Below are 21,660 nucleotides of genomic sequence, written 5' to 3'. Positions count from 1 at the left end.
AGTTCCAGGAGTTAGAACTATTTCATTGGAAATTTCCGCCTCTTTAAGGATCTAATCTCAATATTTCTTAATGTTAATAGTTTTTATGTGACTAGCCCACTTTTGCCTATTTTTGATTGGAGGAACTGGCCAATAGTGCATGCAAAATAAACCCAATTAAGACCTGCCATACCATACCAATGCTGCATAAATAATATTCTCACTATATTAAATCTATGAAGCCAGTGACAGCATTACCCTTAATCTTGGGTAACGTATTTATACGCCTTCCGGAAAACGGGCTATTTCTAACCGCATATGCCGCTGAAGATAATTTTCCTGCAAGTTTTTCAACTTACTGGCTAATTGCAGTTTTGTGTCTAATCTAAAATTGCAACTAAAATTTTAAATTTTCGCACTGTGTTGTATTGTATTTTATAAAATAATTGATAATAAGCAATTTTAAAACAGAATATATTGTATAAATTACCGTTAATGGGAATGTATTCTAGGTAAGATTTGTTGGCGTATCTGTAGTATTTATATTAAGTTTATTGTTATATGATTTCTGATTAATTGAATGGACACATTCAGGTTTCCACTTTTTTTATGAAAATAAGGGACGAGACGAGCAGGACGTTCAGCTGATGGTAATTGATACGCCCTGCCCATTAAAATGCCTCTCAGGATTATTGAAAAACCCAAAAATTCTGAGGCACTACAATTGCGCTCGTCACCTTGAGACATAAGATGTCAAGTCTCATTTGCATAGTAATTTCACTAGCTACGGTGCCACTTAAATAATTATTATACGCTTTATATTAGCTTTCTTTGTTTTTTCTCGTTTCTCTTCTTTTTGTTTCTTGCTTTTTTACGGCTAGATTTCGTTCAAACTTTGTAGATTTATCGAAGATCGATGACATTACACTAATTTGACTAAAAAATGAAAAATAAATAATAGTTAAAAAAACTATAAGCACCCTTTATAAAAAATTCAACTAAAAAATACAAAATATATTTAAATTGAAAATAGTGTAAAAATATATATTTTATTGTAAAAAAAGCATGGGGTGCTTTTTAACATCTTATGTCTCAAGGTGACGAGCGCAATTGCAGTGCCGCTCAATATTTTTAAATTTTTCAAGAATCCTGAGCGGCACTATATTTTAATGGGCTGGGCGTATCAACCACCATCAGCTGAACGTCTTGCTCGTCTCGTCCCTTATTATCATAAAAAAATATTAAAATAATAATTCTTCTACACCCCACGCTTTTTTTACAATAAAATATATATTTTTTACACTATTTTCAATTTAAATTTATTTTCTGTTTTTTAGTTGAATTTCATATAAAGCGTACTTTCTAGTTTTTTTTAACTATTTTTTAATTAGCATAGTATATTTTAGATGCTATAGAATATGAATTACATTTGTTTTTCCAAAGTATTCACTACACATTAATTATTACCTTAAACAAAATGAAAGGATCATATGAAAGTCTATTTTTGACGACTTTAATTTTATTTTTACGCAATTTCAAATTATTCTGATAGTTACACTGTACTCTAGTCCACGACTATGACAAGTGGATGAATAACTTTCATCTTGTTAAATTAAGTTAATATTGCTTATAATTGATAATATGTTGTTTTGCCATATAAATGATTAGTAAACGCCTTAAAATTTATTATTTAAGAGTAAAAAAAAACAGATTACGAACGATTCTCAGACCTATCAAATATACATATAAAATTTAATAAAAATCGACCAAGCCGTTAGGAGGAGCATGGCAACTAACAGAATTTTATATAATATAGATAAAAAGGTTTGCAATATATGCCCTCTTAAGGATTACTATCTTCTTTCAATTGGTTCGAATAAATATTTTATAACCCACAAAGTATTGGCACACACATGCATCGTAGTCTGTCAAGATGATACACTTTGGGAAAATATTACTGTTACTATGGTAAGTATTAATATTACATATAAATATTATTATGTAACATATACCTTTAACTATTTTACAGTTTTTTGGTCTCTTTTATGCATGTAATTTTTATATTCTCATGAATCTTAAGGTCATGTGGTTATTTCACTAAAAGCCGTCTCTTTTTCGTATCTATTTTACAACGCTTTTAAAGTTTGAAATAATTAAATTTGTTGCTAGTATTATTTTTACATTTGTAGACGTTAAATGATTTAGTACAAAAATAGATAATTAAATCATAATTTAAATTTCTTTATTAAAAGAAGTGTTTTTTTAAGAACCTGTAATTCAAAACTTGAATAAAAATGGATTCAAACCCCGCTAAAAATGAAGCATATTTTTCTGCAAATTCCCGTTTACACATCTTAGATAGTGATTTTCATTATTATAACACTAGAAGTAAGGGATTGCTTGTAACTTATTCAAGTAGGCTTCATAAGATACATAATAGCTTTAAGGGTAAATGTATACACTTCTATAATAAAGTTCCAGCAACTGTTCAGGCATTATCTATAAATAAATTTAAATGTTTTATTAGAAAATGGCTCTGTCGTAAATCTTACTACTCCACAGCTGAATTAACTAAGGGATCGGACAGCCTGGGACTAGATTATGATTATTTTATAGCAATAACAATGACAGTACAATATTTTATATTTTATTAAAAATAACGCAAAAAAGAATGCTGGGAGAGTTTCTTCGCCGCTTCTTCTCGCTAGAGCGCCATTTGTTTCCGAAGCGGTGGTGTGGAGTCTTAGAAATTACATCCAAATTAAAGGTTTCAATTTCAAGAAAATGCCTTTGAGCGAACGAGAGAGCCTTTTTGATGACTTTTAAGAGCCTCAAAATTTCAACCCCCTCTACAAAGTCATGCCAAGCAACCTTTCCCATGGTAACATCGATACAGTAACTAGCTATGACAGAAGAACCTCTGTCGGGCCAGCTAGTATGCCTATATCATTTATACGTCTAGAGAGACTGGGACAGCTGTAAAAACGTCGAAAAAAATGGTTGAGGTTGACTGTTAAACTCTATTTTGAGCAAGTCACGCTCACTAACACAAAGTGACTTACAAATCGCGAGAGAGTGTAAGACGTGTCTTGTCACACACACAAAATTAATAATTCTGGCCCGTTTTCATCGGTTGTCTAGCAGCTAGAGGCTCTATCTAGACGTTTAAATTATCAAAGCTTTTTCACGGTTCTACTAGGGCCTATTTTTAGGCCCAAATATAATAAAATATCAACGTTTAATAACGCATAAAATAGTATTCAACAATTATATTGTGCATATAAACGATATAAAAAGCTCATCATCAGAAATATAAATGATTAATGAATGAAATATAAATGAACTTATAAAAAGAAAAATCGATTAGTTGCTGTTTTTAGTTAAAAAAAATGGTTTAAGTGGATTATATATAGAGCATGGCACGGGTAAACACAATAACTTCTGAAAATATATATTTTTTTAATTCAGTAAATTTTTAAATCTCTTCATTAACTATGTAGGAAGCCATAGAATGTAAACGGCAGTATACTTATTTTGTTTTGTGTAATAATTAAATTTTTTCAGCTGAGACATGCCGAAATTTTTGGTCTGTGAGCAGCCATATTATGTTATGTTGATTTCTAAAATAAATAGCTTGAACAGTCAGCTGATACTATACTAATTTGTGCCTGGTAACTGCTGGTAATACAGCCCCCTTTTGTTTCTCTTGAAAATGAAATGCAACTGAAAGAGAGCGTTGAATTCGTATAAAATTAAATAATATTCACGGAAAAAAAGTGCTCGCACGGAACGCGAGAGGTCACAACTTCGAGTCCCGCATTGTTCATAAAATTTGGTTTTAATTTTATTTGTTCTAAAGAGATATAAATACGAGTCATTATTATTTCATAAAATGGGCTTACCAAATTCATTGGTAAAGCAACATTTAAAAAAAATATTTTATTTTAAGTTTGATACGCGTGGTAATTGTTTAAAAGTGATAATTTTTTGTTTTTTTTTTAGTTTCATTTACGTAGCAAACGCCACCAAATACCACACATACAAAGGATTTAATCAAAATAGTACATTTCCGCCTGAATTTTTATTTGGCGTAGGAACATCAGCACTTCAAGTTGAAGGAGGATGGAACCAAGGAGGTAATTTATTTATTTTTTGTCCACTCTTATTTTATTATTAGAGCAACGAGGCCAATAGTTTAAACCATAACATGCATATTGATTAAAATGATACCGCAAAACGCATACAACGAAGAGCGGCTCGAAAGAAACAAGTCTTCTCTGATCGGCTTGAATCTTTGGCGTTGCGTAGAGATGTGGGTTCTCTCATCTTCTGCCACATTTATCACGGGGAGTGCTCAGAGGAGCTGTTCGGGTAGATACCAGCGGCCAAATACCACCAGACATTACGTCAAAATATTAATACCACCCGCATCACGTTGACGTCTGGCATTCCACAGCCGCTTTTCAAGAAAGTTCTCATTTTGTAGAATTAATTACCGACTGCTGTTTTCCCGAACCAATACCATGTAGGGACCCTCCAGAAAAGAACATACAATAGATACAAGAAATACAACCTTAAAGGCCGGCATCGCATCTCTTGACAAATAATCTTAGTGTAAAGTGATTTTGATTTGATTTGTTTTGATTTGACCCCTGGTGTTAGCGGATGTCCACAGGCGGCTGCCTCACCACTCCCCATCACGTGAGCCTTTTACCAGTTTGCCCACTCTTCTGGAAAAATTAACATTATTAAATTTACTCGAATACAAGAAATTTCTTTTAGGTTTTTGAGAGAAAGAAATGTCGTAATTTAGGTATTCGGATGAAGTCAAAACCTTTTTTTTGTGTACGAAAATATGGGACGAGACGAGCAGGACGTTCAGCTCATGGTAGTTGATACGCCCTGGCGGCTCTACCCAATACAATGCAGTGCCGCTCTGGATTCTTAAGAAACCCAGAAATTCTGAGTGGCACTAAAGGGGGCAACAAAGTCGTTGGGGCAGTAAAGTCCGCAAATAGCGACCACGTACCGGAAGACGCAGTGTTTGTAAGCCACCAAGATGGAACAACGATCTGGTCAAGATCGCCGGAATACGTCAGATAAGGGCAGCACAGGACCGATCGTCGTAGAAATCTTTGGGGGATGCCTTTATCTAGCATTGGACGTCTTCCAGCTGATGATGATGGTGATTTATGATGACGACCGATATAGCCGAATGGTTAGTGACCCTGACTACTAAGCTAGAGGTCCCGGGTTCGAATCCCGGTAGGTGCAATCATTTATATGATGAATATGGATGTTTGTTTCCGAGTCATGGATGTTTATATGTATTTATGTATGTTTAAGTAAGTATATTGTATTAAATATATCGTTGTCTTGTACCCATAGTACAGGCTATGCCTAGTTTGGGACAAGATAATTTGTGTAAGAGTGTGTCAATATTATTATTATTATTATATTATTTAAAATTGAAAATATTTTTGACGTTCTTAATGCTATAATATTATCGTGAATCAAGATATCTGATAATAAAAGCAAGCATAAGATTAACATCACATCTCTTTATCTATATCTGGGATAATCGTATTAACCTACTTTCAATACAGAGTTGAAAGTGCACTTTGTCACCAACAGAGTAGTGATATAAAAAACAGCTCAGAGATACTCAAGATATTTGCGAGATAAATTAATACTGCTAAAATATTTAAAATTTGCCATTGTACGTACACCAGAGGTGCAACAATGTCGAAAAAATTTTATGTGTTTTATAGACGTGAAGAGATTTTTGTATGTTTGAGCGATTAGCTAGCATAAGACTAGGTAGACTAGATCATTAAACCATCATCATCATCACCCGGAAGACGTCCACTGCTGGACAAAGGCCTCCCCAAAAGATTTCCACGACGATCGGTCCTGTGCTGCCCCCATCCAACGTATTCCGGCGATCTTGACCAGATCATCGGTCCATCTTGTGGGGGGCCTACCAACACTGCGTCTTCCGGGACGTGGTCGTGATTTGAGGACTTTACTGCTGCAATCATTTAGGCTATGTCAGTGACTTTGCTTCTCCTACGGATCTCTTCATTTCTGATTCGATCTCGCAGGGAAACTTCGAGCATAGCCCTATCCATTGCCCTAAGCTTTAAGCCTTAAGCATTGTTAAATAGCTCTGAAGAAAAAGCACGCGAGTACTTTATGCACATTCGCTCAAGTTAGAATTTTTAATTACGTATTGTTTTTCACCCAATCGAAATGAATATTTGTAGAATTATACAATTAAAAATTATTATTATCTATTTAATGAATACATTTAAAAATGCCCTGAATGTACTCATTTAATCAACTGGATGCGGTCGATTCTTTTTATTCTTTTTATTTTTGCAACACAATAATATTATGTATTTCTACATTTTCTTGGAACCTATTATAAGATCCTTCACTTGGCTCAACAAAAAAATTTATTTGTTGCTCAAATTAATATTGTGATAATCACAATTTCTCGAAAATTCGCTAATGTGCCTATAAATATGTATACATTATCAAGGAAAATTATATTGCGAGGCAAGAAGCATGTCATTTTCGCCTATAACTGGGCATCACTTACTATATACTATATGTATGTTATTGTTGATGTATTACACTGTGTTTGTATTAGTGTAAGCCGTATTGGTGGAATTTTTCAAATAATTAAATATTTTACAAGAAGAAGAGACGAGCAAAACATTCATCTTACTTATAACAATGCAGTGTCGATTACGATTCTCGAAAAACCCAAATTAAGTAAAAACCCAAAGTTGAACCCAAAGTGTGTTAGAAACATAAATATTGCTAACACACTTCTGCTTGACGGCATCAAAGGCGTCTAGAAGCCTCCCAATGGAACAGCTTGAATTTTTTTTCAGAAATAATCACGCTTATTTTTATTCAGGTCGTGGCTGGTCGTTATGGGACTACCATATTTTTACTGATCCTGAATTTATTTTCGACGGTACCACCCATGAAGTTGCTGCGGATTCATATAACCAATATAAAAGAGACATTGGCCTACTGAAGGAGCTGGGTGTGAATGTATACAGATTTTCCATTTCATGGCCCAGAATACTACCTCTCGGCACACCAGATTATGTTAACCCTGAAGGAATAGCATATTACAATAACCTCATCGATGAACTTCTCGCCAATGGTTTAACACCAATGATAACTATTTACCACTGGGATCTCCCTCTTCGTCTAGCTGAACTTGGTGGCTGGTTGAACGAAGATATTGCAAATTGGTTAGGAGATTTTGCCAGAGTTGTTTACCAAAATTTTGGGGACAGAGTCAAGACTTGGCTAACAATAAATGAGCCATTTGTTCTCTGTAGCCTTGGCTATGCATATGGCATACACCCACCACGAGTAATCACTCCTGGTGAAGGCTTCTACGAATGCGGTCGCAATGTGCTTCTGGCACATGCGAGACTGTATCACATTTATCACGATGAGTTCAAATCGCAAGGCGGCAAGGTCGCTCTGATCTTCAGTGCCGATATGGCCTACGGTGTCACGGATTCTCATGACGATGCCGAAGCAGTTGAAGATTTTCTCGCATTTACGGTACGTACAATAACAAAATCAAATATACAAAGAATACTTTCTTTGATTCTTATAATATACAAGTTATATTATATAATATATAAGTTGAAAATTTTCTCTGCACATTATTGTTGTATGTACCTAGTAAACTAGTTGGATTGACTAGTCTATTTACGTAATTAGTCTCTAGATTTTTCCATTGTAACTGTCACTCTTATTCTTACTGCATCCAGTCCAGGTCGTCCAAGACATTTAGCAGCCTTTTTAAGATGCTACGGGCTTCTAGGAGCGATGTTGGAGTCAGAGTTTTAATATCCGTTGATCAGCTACTCTCCTGCACACTATTAGCACGTAAGGTTTGGTGTCTATACCGCCTTCATGCAGCCCCTGCCCCTGAATGTAGTAGAAGATACATGTTAAAGCTATTAACAGAACACTTGAGCACATAATGCCATTAAGTTGAAAGCGTTTATTGATACCTAATATAAAAACAATTGTTCATTTCAGCTGGAACAGTATGCGCATCCAATCTTCTCACCACAAGGCAACTATCCGCAGCGACTCATTGATAGAGTTGGCAACGCTAGTTCTCTCCAAGGTTATAAGCAATCCCGCCTAAGACCCTTCACGCCTGAACAGATAAACTATATTAGAGGAACTGCAGATTTTTTCGCCCTGAATAGTTACTCCAGTTATTATGTATACAGAAATGATTCGGTGAAGGAACTTCATGCAGTGCCTTCGTTTGATGATGACATGTACGTTGGTTATTACACTGTACCCCAGGAAACGACAGGGGGGAGTATGTGGGTATATGTAAGTAATATCAATAAATTTAAAAAACAAAAACGATTTCATTATTATATACACAATTCACAACTATATATTTTCGACTTCGAGTTACTGCAGATTATTTGATGTTAGTTCAACAGTAACACCTACAGTTTTAATTTTATAATATTTATAACACACACCTTTTTAATTTTAAATTATTTAAGTCGTAGCAGCAAAGTGCCCTACAGTAGTACATCATCCTTACTAGCGTTGATTTGAGCGAGACGCGTTTAGGAATGTCAATATCCCAACAACGCACATATCCTCGATGACACAATTTTTATCGTGGCTTCGCTAATATCAAATCCTTTCTGTGGTTTTTAACCTATTAAATTCTGTCAATAAATACTGAAACTAAATACCTACCAACACAACAAAAATCAATGCCATCCTAATCCTATTTAATCTTATGAATATGAAGGCGAGTTTTTTTGAGATTTGAAACATTGATGAGAACATTTTCTTTAGAACTTGTTAACTATCATCTTCCTATATTTGTCTGTGCCCTATGCGTCTATATATCTGCGTTTGTCTGTAAATATCTGTACTTATACTGAAGAACCTTATCTATTTATGGAAAGTGCAAGAAATATTAATCGACAAGTCCACATAGCTCTTCTCAGTACTCTCAGTGTAAGACGCGTGATTCTCCATATCTATTGGTAGAGGTGCTCCTGTTTCCGCAATTAGACCACTAAGTAGGGTCCAATTTGTTTGCAGTATTAGATAGTCATTCCAACCAGCCTATCTCTTTCCAGAAGTTCAGAACACACCTGGGGTGTCCGCAGACTTCCTGGAGCGACCTTGTATATACTAAGGTTTTTGCCCGTTGGTTGGCCACCCCAGCACATTCCAGGATTACATGTGACCATTTCATCCTCGGCTAGACAGCCCCTGCACATTGGACTGCCCGTTACGCCGATTGTTAATAGGTGCTTTTTTAGTGATGTGTGACCCGTTCACTAGATCTCAAATATTTTTTATTCATTTTACTTATATTTCTCAACAGGGATACGCCACAGGGCTATACGATCTCCTCATTTACCTTAAGAAGGAGTACAATGATCCTGTTATATACTTTACTGAAAATGGTTCGTCCGATGAACTGGGCTTCTACGATGAAGAAAAAGTAGATTATTACAGAGGCTATCTGAATGCTCTCTTGTATGCTATCGATGAGGGTGTAGATGTGAGGATGTATTGTGCCTGGAGTCTAATGGATACATTTGAGTGGAATCGTGGATATTTGTAAGTATATACTAAAGAAGTTGAGACAAAAAAGAAGAGGGGAGGTGAGAGTGGGGCAGCGGCGGGAGGAAACCGACTCCAATAATAACAGTAATCGGAACTAGAATTATTAGATTAAGTAATTAGATTGTATATAAAACGAAATTATTTTTATCCTTTTTAGTGCATAATTTTATGATATATTTTGTTTTGATATAGGTTTCCTGAGGTCGGTTGTTTATTTGTTTTACTATTTCTGAATATTTATAGACCTACAAAATTTTGCAATGCAGCAATTAATGAAAGCCCATTGCAATTTGATTACAGACAGTTTGAAATTCTCCACAGATCGCCCGCTTACTGTAACTCGTTAAGGAGTTCCATTGATCATTATATTCGACTACGATAATAACTTGACCATAACGACGTGGGTGACTCAAATATCCAGATAGCATATAAAAGATTCGGCTGAGTATCGTTAATTTGCTACTAAGAATCGAAGAGTTCCTTTACTTTGTCAAGAACCACACCAAGCTCTCATCAAACTTCCTTGAAGTTCCCAATAAAAAAAGATTAATCGAAATCGGTTGGGGTGATATTGAGTTATTTGTTCCATTTGTCGCGCACATACTTAACGCAAATTTGAGATTTTTATGGTTTTCTCATGGATGGTAATGTCAGCTTTTAAACAACAAGGAATCATCGAAATTGGTTCACTCATCGGAATCGAAATTTCTGTAACAAACAAAAAAATACCGTCGACTTGAGAACCTCCTCCTTTTTTGAAGTGAGTTAAAAATATCAAAATTTCATAATATTCATAATTTCGCACATTTTAACTCTTTCTTCCTCTTATTTTTCTAACTATTGTTGAGAGTGACGAGAAGTGATGTCTAGAAATAACAATCATTCTGTTATTTCCAAAAGTTTGACGAGCTGCGTTATTTATAAAATGGGAGAACAAGCAACCGCAGCCCATGCACCCTTGCGGTACCAAAGGAATTATATACAAGTTGTCAATATTTAAAGCAGGACAGGCTTACCAAATTTTTGAACTTTTAATAATACTTACAGTAATACTTACAATAATGAATCCAACGCATGTAGACTTTTTTGAAAGTATCTTTTAAAACGGCACAATCTTACTCATATATATATAACAACGAACCGACCAATACCTACCCTAATCACGATTAAATCAGCAATAATTAAACTATTAAAACTCTAGTAAAGGACCTGGATTCTAGTTTTTATTTATTACTGTGCCAAGACATTAGCTAAGCCATTACACCATACATTTTTACTGTCCGTCAACGTATTTAAGGCTTTTCCAAATATATGAAATTAATATTTGATTTTGAAAAAACATTTGATCGAGTGAATCACGTCATTCTACTGCATAAGCTTCACACTCTAAGTATACGGGTAGACCTTTATAGATGGTTTAAATCCTATATTACAAACAGACGAAAGCTATTGCAATTCGCAGTGCTCTAAGTAACTATATAATAACAATAAGTTCAGGTGTCCCTCAGGGATCTATCTTGGGACCATTGTTTTTTAATTTTTAATAATGGACAATCTTTATAATATTTATAATAGATTCAGTATATCGATTAACAAATCAAAATGTAACTTTAAGCCGTAAAACGGAATCAGACCTCAGGCATCATTTATACCTACTACATAAGTGATGCCCATATCAAAAGAACCAAATCGTAGCGTGACTTGGGTGTTCAACTTGACTCCGAAATGAATTTCATAGAATATATAGACGCAATCACAGATATTTCATAGAAGCAATTAGGATTTATTAAACGGGTTGTTGTTCATTCAACGATGTGGACTGCATTATAACACTATTATATTCGCAAATGTTAGAAGTTCATTAGAATATGCGTCGAGCATATGGTCTCCTTGTTTATAAATAAACACATAAGTAATATCGAGATAATACAAGAAATTATAATAAAATTTTTGTTTTAAGAGAATCTAGAGTTACCATGTAGCATGTAAATATTTCAATTAAGACAATTTATATAATAAATTCAACTCTATCGCTGTAAGATTACCAAATGGAGAAATAATTAAACTTAAAAAGTATATTGAAGGAATCACGGCAGCAGAAAACATCGTTTTACAGATTCGTTGTTCATGAAACAAATACCGTCGGAACTGCTTAAGTATTTCTTTATATTTTCAATAAATGAAATTATGTATATTTTGCAAAAATATACCAACAAGCTTTAGAAATTTACTTTTAAACAGAATACTTTAAATTTACTAGAACGCATGTTTAAAGTTATGTTTGAACTTTAATAATAATTATTGAGATGGTCCAATTCTAGTTGTACTCGTAAAGCACACAAAATGCTAAATAAATGATATTAGTTTTCTCAATATTTTTTTAAATTATAATAGGTTTGGTATCCCTGTTATTTTTTGTTACAAGTATTTTTATTTATGCTACTCGCCTTATGTAAAATTTTTAAATTGAACTTTATGAGACTTAACATCTTATGTCTCAAGGTAACGAGCGCAGTTGTAGTGCAGCTCAGAATTTTTGGGATTTTTCAAGGATCCTGAGCGGCTCTGTATTGTAATGGGCAGGCCTGCTCGTCTCGTCTCTTGTTTTCATAAAAAAATATGTGTATGGCCATTTTGTTAAAATATTTTTTAAATATTTATTTCAGAGTGAGAATGGGACTGTACGAACTGGATATTGATGACCCCAACAGGCCGGTATTTCCTCGAAAATCAGCCTTAGTATATAAGGAAATTATAAGAAGCAGAAAGATTGATCCCGACTACAATCCTGAACCAAATGATTTATAAAATTTTTGTACATACAAAATTGTACTTATTGACAAATTTTAATAAATCCGATGCTAAAATTATTGTAGCATTTTCTTCGGTGTCTCTTCGTTCTTGACCAGAGCGTGTTTGTCTTGTCACAATATTTTCACCACCATTATTGTTTTTATGCAATAGTGTGACATATAAGTGTACGGATTATTTGATGATAATTGATCAACCCTGCCCCGTCGTTTATGTGGCTGCTACCGTGGTCACCACGAGAGGGGCCACCGACTGGGGGCAGCGGCCTTACAGTTTCTTTCATTTGGGAGGGTTTGTGATCGCAGAAGATGTTGATGCTCTATCGGTAGGATGCTGCTGCCTTTCCTCCGTTTTTTCTCCGACACTCACGGGAAGAGATGGGGTAGTGCTATTCTGGTGCGACACCACATACACTCAAGATCTGAACAAGACCAAAGGAAATTGGATGACAGATCGTCGTAAAGATCTTTGGGCAGGCCTTTGTCCAGCAGTAGATATCTTCCGATTGTTGATGATAATGACGAATTGATAAAACCGCCCATACTTCTGTGGCACCGAAGGAATCACAGGTACGTTAGTGGCCCCTAGGAAGGTGAACGCGCTTTTTGAAAGTACCCATGTCGTAGATTCTCTGCAGGTAACACCGTATTAGGTGAATACGAGTCCTTGAAAATTGCGCTGTAAGGGAACCCCACTTATCAAGCTGTTCGCAGACAAATAGTTCGGGTTTACGGTGATAAGTGTACCTTTATGATGACTTTGACTTGATGTCAAAGTCAAATAAATTTTAAGCAATAAGGCTTAAGTAATAAACTGTATAAACATAAATTATCGTATATTGGATGAGTCAACCTTTAGAGGGAAGCATACGACCCTGCCGTAAGCAATGCCATTTTTTAATGATAACTACAAACATTTCAAATGGAGTGCGATACTATGCGCACGCTCTACCCTGTGCTTCCCCGGGGCATAAAAAGAATGAGGAAGTCCCAGGCCTGAAGGTGTCATAAGAGGCGACTAAGGGCATTTAACAGTGAGAGACTTCTTTGCACAGGATGCCAGCTAGATTATGGGTATCATAATGGCGCCTTTTTCTTCCGTGAAGTAGTTATGAGTAAGCATTATTGTGTTTTGGTCTGAAGGGCGCCGTAGCTAGTGAAATAACAAGGCAAATGAGACTTAATATCTCTTATCTCAAGGTTACGAGCGCATTGTAGTTACGCTCAGAATATTTAGATTTTTCCAGAATCATGAGTAGAACTGCATTGTGTCCATTATTGTCATAAAAAAACACACGGCAAAGGACAAAGGTGATGTATCAGGATCTACATGGATTCATTCATTTATTATTGGTACATTTATTGATGGACCTCAAAAATAATTTAACAGCAATACTTTGACAAAAGAAAATCAAACCCCTTTCTTTTGATCTATTCAAAAACAGATGTACGTGGATGTCTCCGGTAGCTATAAAAATGAGATTGATTACATTCTCTCAAACCTAGACAAGTACACCTTTCCAAGACTGTAGTTATAAATAATTTGTACTTTAACAGTAACCACAGACCTGTCAGAGCTAAACTAAAATTAAATACCTCTAAGAAAAGACCTTTTAAAGCAAATCTAACAAAGAAGATTCCAAGCCTCAATGTCAATGGAATAAAAGAAAACTTAATAAACTTCAGAGAAAACACAATACAAATATATAAAATACAAGACAAATACAATAAACTGCAAGAAATTATAAATGAAAGGGCTCCATAAAGTACTTTGGATACTAGAAACAATAAAATATCATGGCTATCAGAAGAAACAAAGCAGCTACTTGAAATTAGATCCAACCCTTTCTTAACATCTAATAAAACAAAAGATGTAAGAACGGACATAACAACAATTAGTAAACAAATAAAGGACAATATGAGGAAAGAAAGACAAAAATATAGGTTAGAAAAACTGGAAAAATGTATACAGAAAACAGGCGGAGCAAGGAAAGCATTAAAAGAACTATCAGGAAAACGAGACTAGATACCCAATATGAAAGACAGCAACGATGGAAGTGCGACCAGAAGATGTGAAATAATAACAATAGCAACTAAATTCTTTAAAAAATATACTTAAGCCAAACCACGACACCAAAAATAGATTTATCGGGACAGGAGGAAGTACCACCAATAATGCTGGCAGACGTAGAAAAAGCAATATCAACACAAAAAAGAGATAAAGCTCCTGGTTTTGATGGCATCATTAACGAATTCTATATATTCCTTATAGAATACAAATACATCATTGCACCGATATTAGTGACATATTCAATGGAATCCTACAGAGCGAGCATATTCCCCACTAGTGGACTACGTCGACAATAATATTACTACACAAGAAAGGGAACAGAAATGACATCAACAATAACAGAACCATCAGCCTGATGTCTAATATTTATAAAAAATTTGCAAAAGTTATCTTAGGTCGTATAGCCAAAAAGCTCGATGAGAACCAGCCTAGAGAACAAGCGGGATTTCGGAGCAGGTATTCGACATTGGATCACATACATGTAGTCAAACAACTTTTTGAGAAAGGCAAAGAATTTGATGCGAACTTTTACTGCTGTTTCGTGGATTATTGCAAGGCTTTTGATTCGCTTGAACATCAAATGATTTGGCAAGCTCTTAAGATTCGGGGAATTAAAAATAAATATATCAGAATAAGAAGAAATGTATATAATAGTAGCACAGCTCAAAAAAAAACAGAAAGAAAAGGCAAAGTAATAAACATTCAATTTTTCCGATCCGTTGTCACCAAATTTGTTCACTGCAGTTCTGCAGAACGTTAAAGGTTTGCAGATGACTTGATGATCTTTTCACCATCAAAAAACGAACTTCAAGTAATGCTAAGAGAACTAGATGAAGAAAGCTGGAAGGTAGGACTGGTTATCAATATTGAGAAGACTAAAGCTATGACAAACGATATATATAGATAGATAAGCACCCATTTACTATTAACAACAACACCATTAAATATGTTAATGAATACGTTTACCTAGGCCAAATAATCTCGCCGTCAGACCTCACTTCAAGTAAATAGAAAGACGAATAGGCAATTCTTGGAAAAGGTACTGGAGTCTAAAACAAGTGATGAAAAACAGTGAAATAAGCATGACCATCAAAAGGAAACTTTTCAACTGCATCCTCCCTGTCCTTACATATGGATGTCAAACATGGGCCCTTACAAAGGCACACGCTCGAAAATTAAAAGTCTGCCAAAATTCTATAGAGAGAAGTATGATAGCGAAAATATTATTAGACAAAATAAGAACATCAGCAATCAAAAAGCAAACGCAAACAAAGGATGTTTCTGTTATAATAAGGAAACTTAAATGGAAGTGGACGGGGCAAACTATAAGAGGACGAGAGAAATGGTGTAAAACTATAATAAACTGGTATCCGATAGACAGAAAAAGAAACCGAGGTAGACCATTTAGGAGATGGGTGGATGAGATTAAAGCAGTTGCCGGTAGTACATGGACTATAACAGCTGAAAACAGGAGTCAGTGGAGGCAGTAGGAGGAGACCTATGTCTTTATTAGACAAACAGACAAAACCCATAATTATTTAACTAATTAAATAAAAATTTATATATATAATTTATGAAGGAAATACTGTCAAATTTAAATAATAATAATGCATGTAAAATAACATTAAGTATTTTGTCTGAATAAAGGCTATTTTATTTATTTATTAATACCTCAAGCCCGCCCACATTCTAGCGCTCTACAAAACGCAGGTCCAGCCTTATATGGAGTATTGCTGCCATGTCTGATCTGGCGCACCCCATCAGCTCGATCCATTTGAGCACGTACAATGCAGAGCAGCTCGAATTGTCGGGAATCCGGTGCTCTGTGAACGGCTAAATCACTTAGCGTTACTTTGAGACGTTTCAACTGATTTCTGCCGCAGAATTCCACCTTCGCACAACACGCCACAAATTAGGATATAATCCCCACAATCTGTATGTGTGGCGGTCCTCCCCAGTGCGGTTTTCAAAGAACTTTCTTCCAAGTACTACAAAGCTATGGAATGAGCTTCCTTATGCGGTGTTTCCGGGACAATACGACATAGGTACCTTCAAAAAAAGCGCGTACACCTTCCTTAAAGGCCGGCAACGCTCCTGTGATTCTTTTGATGTTGAAAGAAAATGTGGGCGGCGATGATCACTTAACACCAGGTGACCCGTACGCTCGTTTGTCCTGGTTTGCCATAAAAAAAGAAGATATAATTATACCTAATTACAATCCATCGGTTATCGTCTAACTGCCGTTAGTAACAGTCATTATCTTTTATCGTTCAGCAAAGCGTATAATAATCGCAATATGATACGCTTTGCTGAACCGCAAGCATATTGACGTCTGCCATTCCGTAACCACGCGTTTTCAGAACTTAAAAATGTGTATAGTATTCAATGCTCTCAGGGTAGTAGAGAACATGTCATCCATATATACATCAGTAATTGTTTAGTGAGAGTGCCTTATAAAGGAGTCACAAAGCTTGATATTTGTGAAAAGGGAGTGTACACTTGAGCTAAAGTTATGATACATTATACGTCAAATAACTTCAACAGTATTAACCTCAGTATATTTTACTTGCCCGTTGAAATTTGCCAATAAAACAGTAAGTTTTAATACACTGCCATCTAAGTGAAGAGTTGATCAGCACGCAAGCGCAACTCAACCCGCACTACCTACAATGCGACCATAGTTCAAACAATTTCTGCTAGATGTCGGAATAGGTTATGTCTACGAAATTGCTACAATTATACCTTCGCTTACGCTACGGGAACGGTACGACATACACTGAAAAGGCTACGCGTTACATCACAATGCTAAGTCCCATACAAGAATATCATGACATTGCCCAAATGATTTGAGGGGTTCACGTTATCTGTCAGAGGTTGTCAACCATTGGTGTTGGCAGTAAATATATTTTGTATTTTTAATGGATAATAGGTGTTTTTTTACACATCTATAAAATATGCAAAATTTCAACATAATTAACATACTATGAATGGTAATGCAAGCAATAATAATTGCTTTTAAATATAAAGATAAATGTTTCTTTAAATGAACAAACCTCAATTTGGTATTAATTAATATTCGTTTAATATAATCAAATTAAGGAAATAATTGTCTGTCTGTTTATGTATCTAATGCAGTAAGCAAAGTACTGTTTTCCTCATAGTATGTTTTCAACATTTATTCATTTATTAGCATCGCCAACACTATAATCCGTAAATAATTACATCAAATATAATTTCAGGCAATGACAACATGCAAATATAACATACTTTACATTATTTTAAATTGTAACTGTGCAAGATAAGAACACTAAGAAATACAATTATACAACATACTAAGAGGTAAAACTTTGCTCAAAACACCAACATATTATACTAATTAGACTAATCAGTACCCAATTGTAATCTATAAAGATCAGATTTTATATTTATACATGAATTTTGATAAGATGCATTTTAGTGGGCCTTGATGACAACATCATATGTATTGAGAATCGGTTATAACTGTCAGAACACAAGTAAAGGCTGAGCAGTGACTTTACACCATTCATTTCACCATTTTATATTTGAAATAGGCATAATTTAATTAAAAAATTTCGATTTAATCGGTTACTTATCAAGTACTTTGATATGACAACTTAATAGTTGGGTCCTATAATTTGTTCGGAATATCTTCACTAGGACATATTACCTCAATGACATAAATGAAGAAAAACATTAATTTAAACAACATTCTAAATGTGTTTTGCCCACAAACATGGCATCCACGGGTTAAGTTGATTTCGTAGTGTGGATGTTGTTTTAGTCTATCAATATTATTATTAACTATGCCTTCGGTATTATATGCTTAAGCATCACATTTTCTTAAGAAAATGTGATAACAGATGACGACTTCTTCTTTGACATTTTCAAATTCAAATATTTCTATGAACTTTCTCGCACATAATAAATATAAACTGTTATTAACAAATAATATTCGGAGTTTAATTAAAATTATCAATAATAGAGGTACAATTTTTTTAACATACATTACATAACATATATACAAAACAGAATTTTTTAACATATATATATACAAAAAGGTTTGCAATATATGCCCTCTTAAGGATTACTATCTTCTTTCAATCGGTTCGAAGAAATATTTTATCATCGACAAAGTATATATATTGTATATATATATTGGCACATACATGCATCGTAGTCTGTCAAGATGATACACTTCGGGAAAATATTTCTGTTACTATGGTAAGTATTGATGTTGATGGTAAGATCATGATATAATAAATAAATATTATTAAGTAACATAATATACCTTTAAATATTTTACAGGTTTTTATTTTTTGGTCACTTTTATGCACGTCATTTTTATATTCTCATGAATCTTAAGGTCATGTGGTTATTTCACCAAAAGCCGTCTCTTTTTCATATCTATTTTACAACGCTTTTAAAGTTTTAAATAATTAAATTTGTTGCTAGTATTATTTTTATATTTGTAGCTGTTAAATGATGAGGTCCAAACATTTATAATTAAAACATGAAACCTAATATATAATATATAATGTTTCAATAAAAACCTGTAATTCACATCTTTAATAATAAATTCAAATTAAAATCCCAAAGCTTTAAAGTTTCAACCCACTATACAAAACTACGCCAAGCAACCTTTTCCAAGTTAACATTGATAGTGTATCAACTAGCTCAAATAAATAAAATAATAAGTCTTTATTTGTCGCAAAAAGAAAATACAATTTTGCTTAAAATTACCCTCGACCACCAAACTAGGATAAAAAGTGACATGGGGGTTTGTCTCTTCTAGAGTTGCCAACCCTACTATATAAAATAGTATCCTACTGTATTAAAAGCCCAACTACAAAATTAAAAAAAAATATATACAGGAAGTGAAACTCAAAGTAATAATGTTTGGTTCAAAATGAGCAGCAATTCACAATGAGTTTGACAATTTTGACTCGCGCTGTCGACTTTGTGTTTACGGTTTTAAACAATATGTTATGTTTTCAAAGTGATAACCCTCACTTCTGCACGGAACGCCGGAGGTCGTGGGTTCGAATCCCGCATCGTTCATAAAATTTTGTTTTTCAGATTTTATTTGAATATTAATCCTAGAAGTGAGGGTTATCACTTTAAAAACATAACATATTGTTTAGATTTACAAGAGCGACATCTCAAGTCAATTTCCTAATATGCAAATATTGGGGTTGAGCAGGTTATCAACTGTAAAGTAGATCCTGTAGATAAAGCCAAAACCTGAGAGTTCAACAAAGCATACAAGATTTTATTAACGGTACGTCACTCGAACGGTTGGCCCAATTGGTAAGAGTACTCGCACGGAACGCGAGAGGTCGCGGGTTCGAGTCCAGCATCGTTCATAAAATTTTGTTTTAAAATTTTATTTGTTCTAAAGAGATTTAAATATAAGTCATTATTATTTCATAAAACGGGTTACCATGTTAATTCGTAAAGCAATATTTTAAAAAGTATTTTAATTAAAAGTTTGATACACGCGGCAATTGTTTAAAAGTGAAAATTTTTTTTCTATTTTTTAGTTTCATTTACGTAACAAACGCCACCAAATACAAAGGATTTAATCAAAATAGTTCATTTCCTCCTGAATTTTTATTTGGCGTAGGTACATCAGCACTTCAAGTTGAAGGAGGATGGAACCAAGGAGGTAATGAATTTTATTTTTTGTGCACTTTGTAAAGACCGCATACAACGAAGATCGGCTCGAATTATCGACTATCAAGTCATCTCTGATCGGCTTGAATCTTTGACGCTGCGAAGAGATGTGGGTTATCTCTGTATCTTCGACCGCATTTATCAAGGGGAGTGCTGAGAGGAGCTGAGAGGGTTTATACCAGCGGCCGAATACCACCGGACATTACGTCAAAATATTAATACCACCCGCATCACGTTGACGTCTGGCATTCCACAGCCGCTTTTCAAGAATGTTCTCATTTTGTAGAATTAATTACCGACTGCTGTTTTCCCGAACCAATATGATGTAGGGACCTTCAAGAAAATGACATAAAGGCCCACCTTAAAGGCCGGCATCGCATCTCTTGACAAAAAAGACCTACATGAATAAATTGATTTTGATTTGACACCTGGTGTTGGCGGATGTCCATGAGGGCTGCCTCAGAACTCCCGTAAGCCTTTTGCCAGTTTGCTCCCTCTTATGAAAAAATCAACGTTTTTCAATTTACACAAGAAAATCTCTTTTAGGTTTTTGAGAGAAATAAATATCGTAATTTAGGTATTCGGATGAAATAAATACCTTTTTTTGTGTATGAAAATAAGGGACGAGACGAGCAGGACGTTGAGCTCGTGGTAATTGATACGCCCTGGCGGCCCTACCCAATACAATGCAGTGCCGCTCAGGATTCTTAAAAAACCCAGAAATTCTGAGCGGCACTACAATTGCGCTCGACACCTTGAGACAAAAGATGTTAAGTTTCATTTGCCCAGTAATTTCACTAGCGGCGCCCTTCAGACCGAAACACAGTAATGCTTACACATTACTGCGTCACGGCAGAAATAGGCGCCGTTGTGGTACCCATAATCTAGACGGCTTCTTGTACAAAGGCGCCTCCCACTGGTAAATAACAACCTGGATATGTGTGTCCCATTGTACTTTACTTTTTATGGTTATGCCAAGAAAAACAGTTGAATCTACAAATTCCAGTGTTTTGGAATCTAGCATTACCTTACGCTCTGTCTAACCCTGCTCTGCCGGTACTCCCGTAGTCATCACCAGTAAGCATACTCCCCATATTCCCCACCGCACTGCCTCTTCTACTTACATCACCTGATTATAGCGAAGACGTTCTACTTATTTTTATATAATGATATTTATGTGTAAATATTTAAAATTGAAAATATTTTTCACGTTCATCATATTATAACATTATCTTGAATCAAGATTGCGGATAATAATAGCAAGCATAAGATTAACATCACATCTTGTTATCTATATCTGGTATAATCGTATTAACCTACTTTCAATACTAAGATGAAACTGCATTTTATCAACAGCAGAATAGTGATATAAAATATAGCTCAGAGATACTCATGATATTTGCGAGATAAATTAACACTGCTAAAATATTTAAAATTTGCAAT

At 34.7% G+C, this 21,660-nt stretch overlaps 1 protein-coding gene across 3 annotated transcripts in view; it reads left to right on the top strand.

The window, feature by feature from the left end:
* Positions 1-1,856: 1,856 nt before the first annotated feature.
* LOC126979535 (myrosinase 1-like) overlaps positions 1,857-21,660 on the top strand; it is a 29,071-nt gene continuing 9,267 nt past the window's right edge. The window contains exons 1-6 of one of the 3 annotated variants that reach the window (XM_050828877.1): positions 1,857-1,947; positions 3,982-4,115; positions 6,908-7,575; positions 8,062-8,370; positions 9,398-9,636; positions 12,309-12,512. In XM_050828877.1, the coding sequence (XP_050684834.1) occupies positions 1,913-1,947; positions 3,982-4,115; positions 6,908-7,575; positions 8,062-8,370; positions 9,398-9,636; positions 12,309-12,450 (1,527 nt within the window). In that variant the 5' untranslated portion in view covers positions 1,857-1,912 and the 3' untranslated portion in view covers positions 12,451-12,512. Of the gene's footprint in view, positions 1,948-3,981; positions 4,116-6,907; positions 7,576-8,061; positions 8,371-9,397; positions 9,637-12,308; positions 12,513-18,725; positions 18,766-20,084; positions 20,210-21,660 lie in introns of those variants that run through there. The other 2 variants (XM_050828878.1, XM_050828880.1) reach the window with 2 other exon arrangements.

The sequence above is a fragment of the Leptidea sinapis genome, chromosome 3, assembly GCF_905404315.1.
Source record: "Leptidea sinapis chromosome 3, ilLepSina1.1, whole genome shotgun sequence".
Taxonomy (NCBI): domain Eukaryota; kingdom Metazoa; phylum Arthropoda; class Insecta; order Lepidoptera; family Pieridae; genus Leptidea; species Leptidea sinapis.
This window is presented reverse-complemented; position numbering and strand designations above follow the sequence as displayed.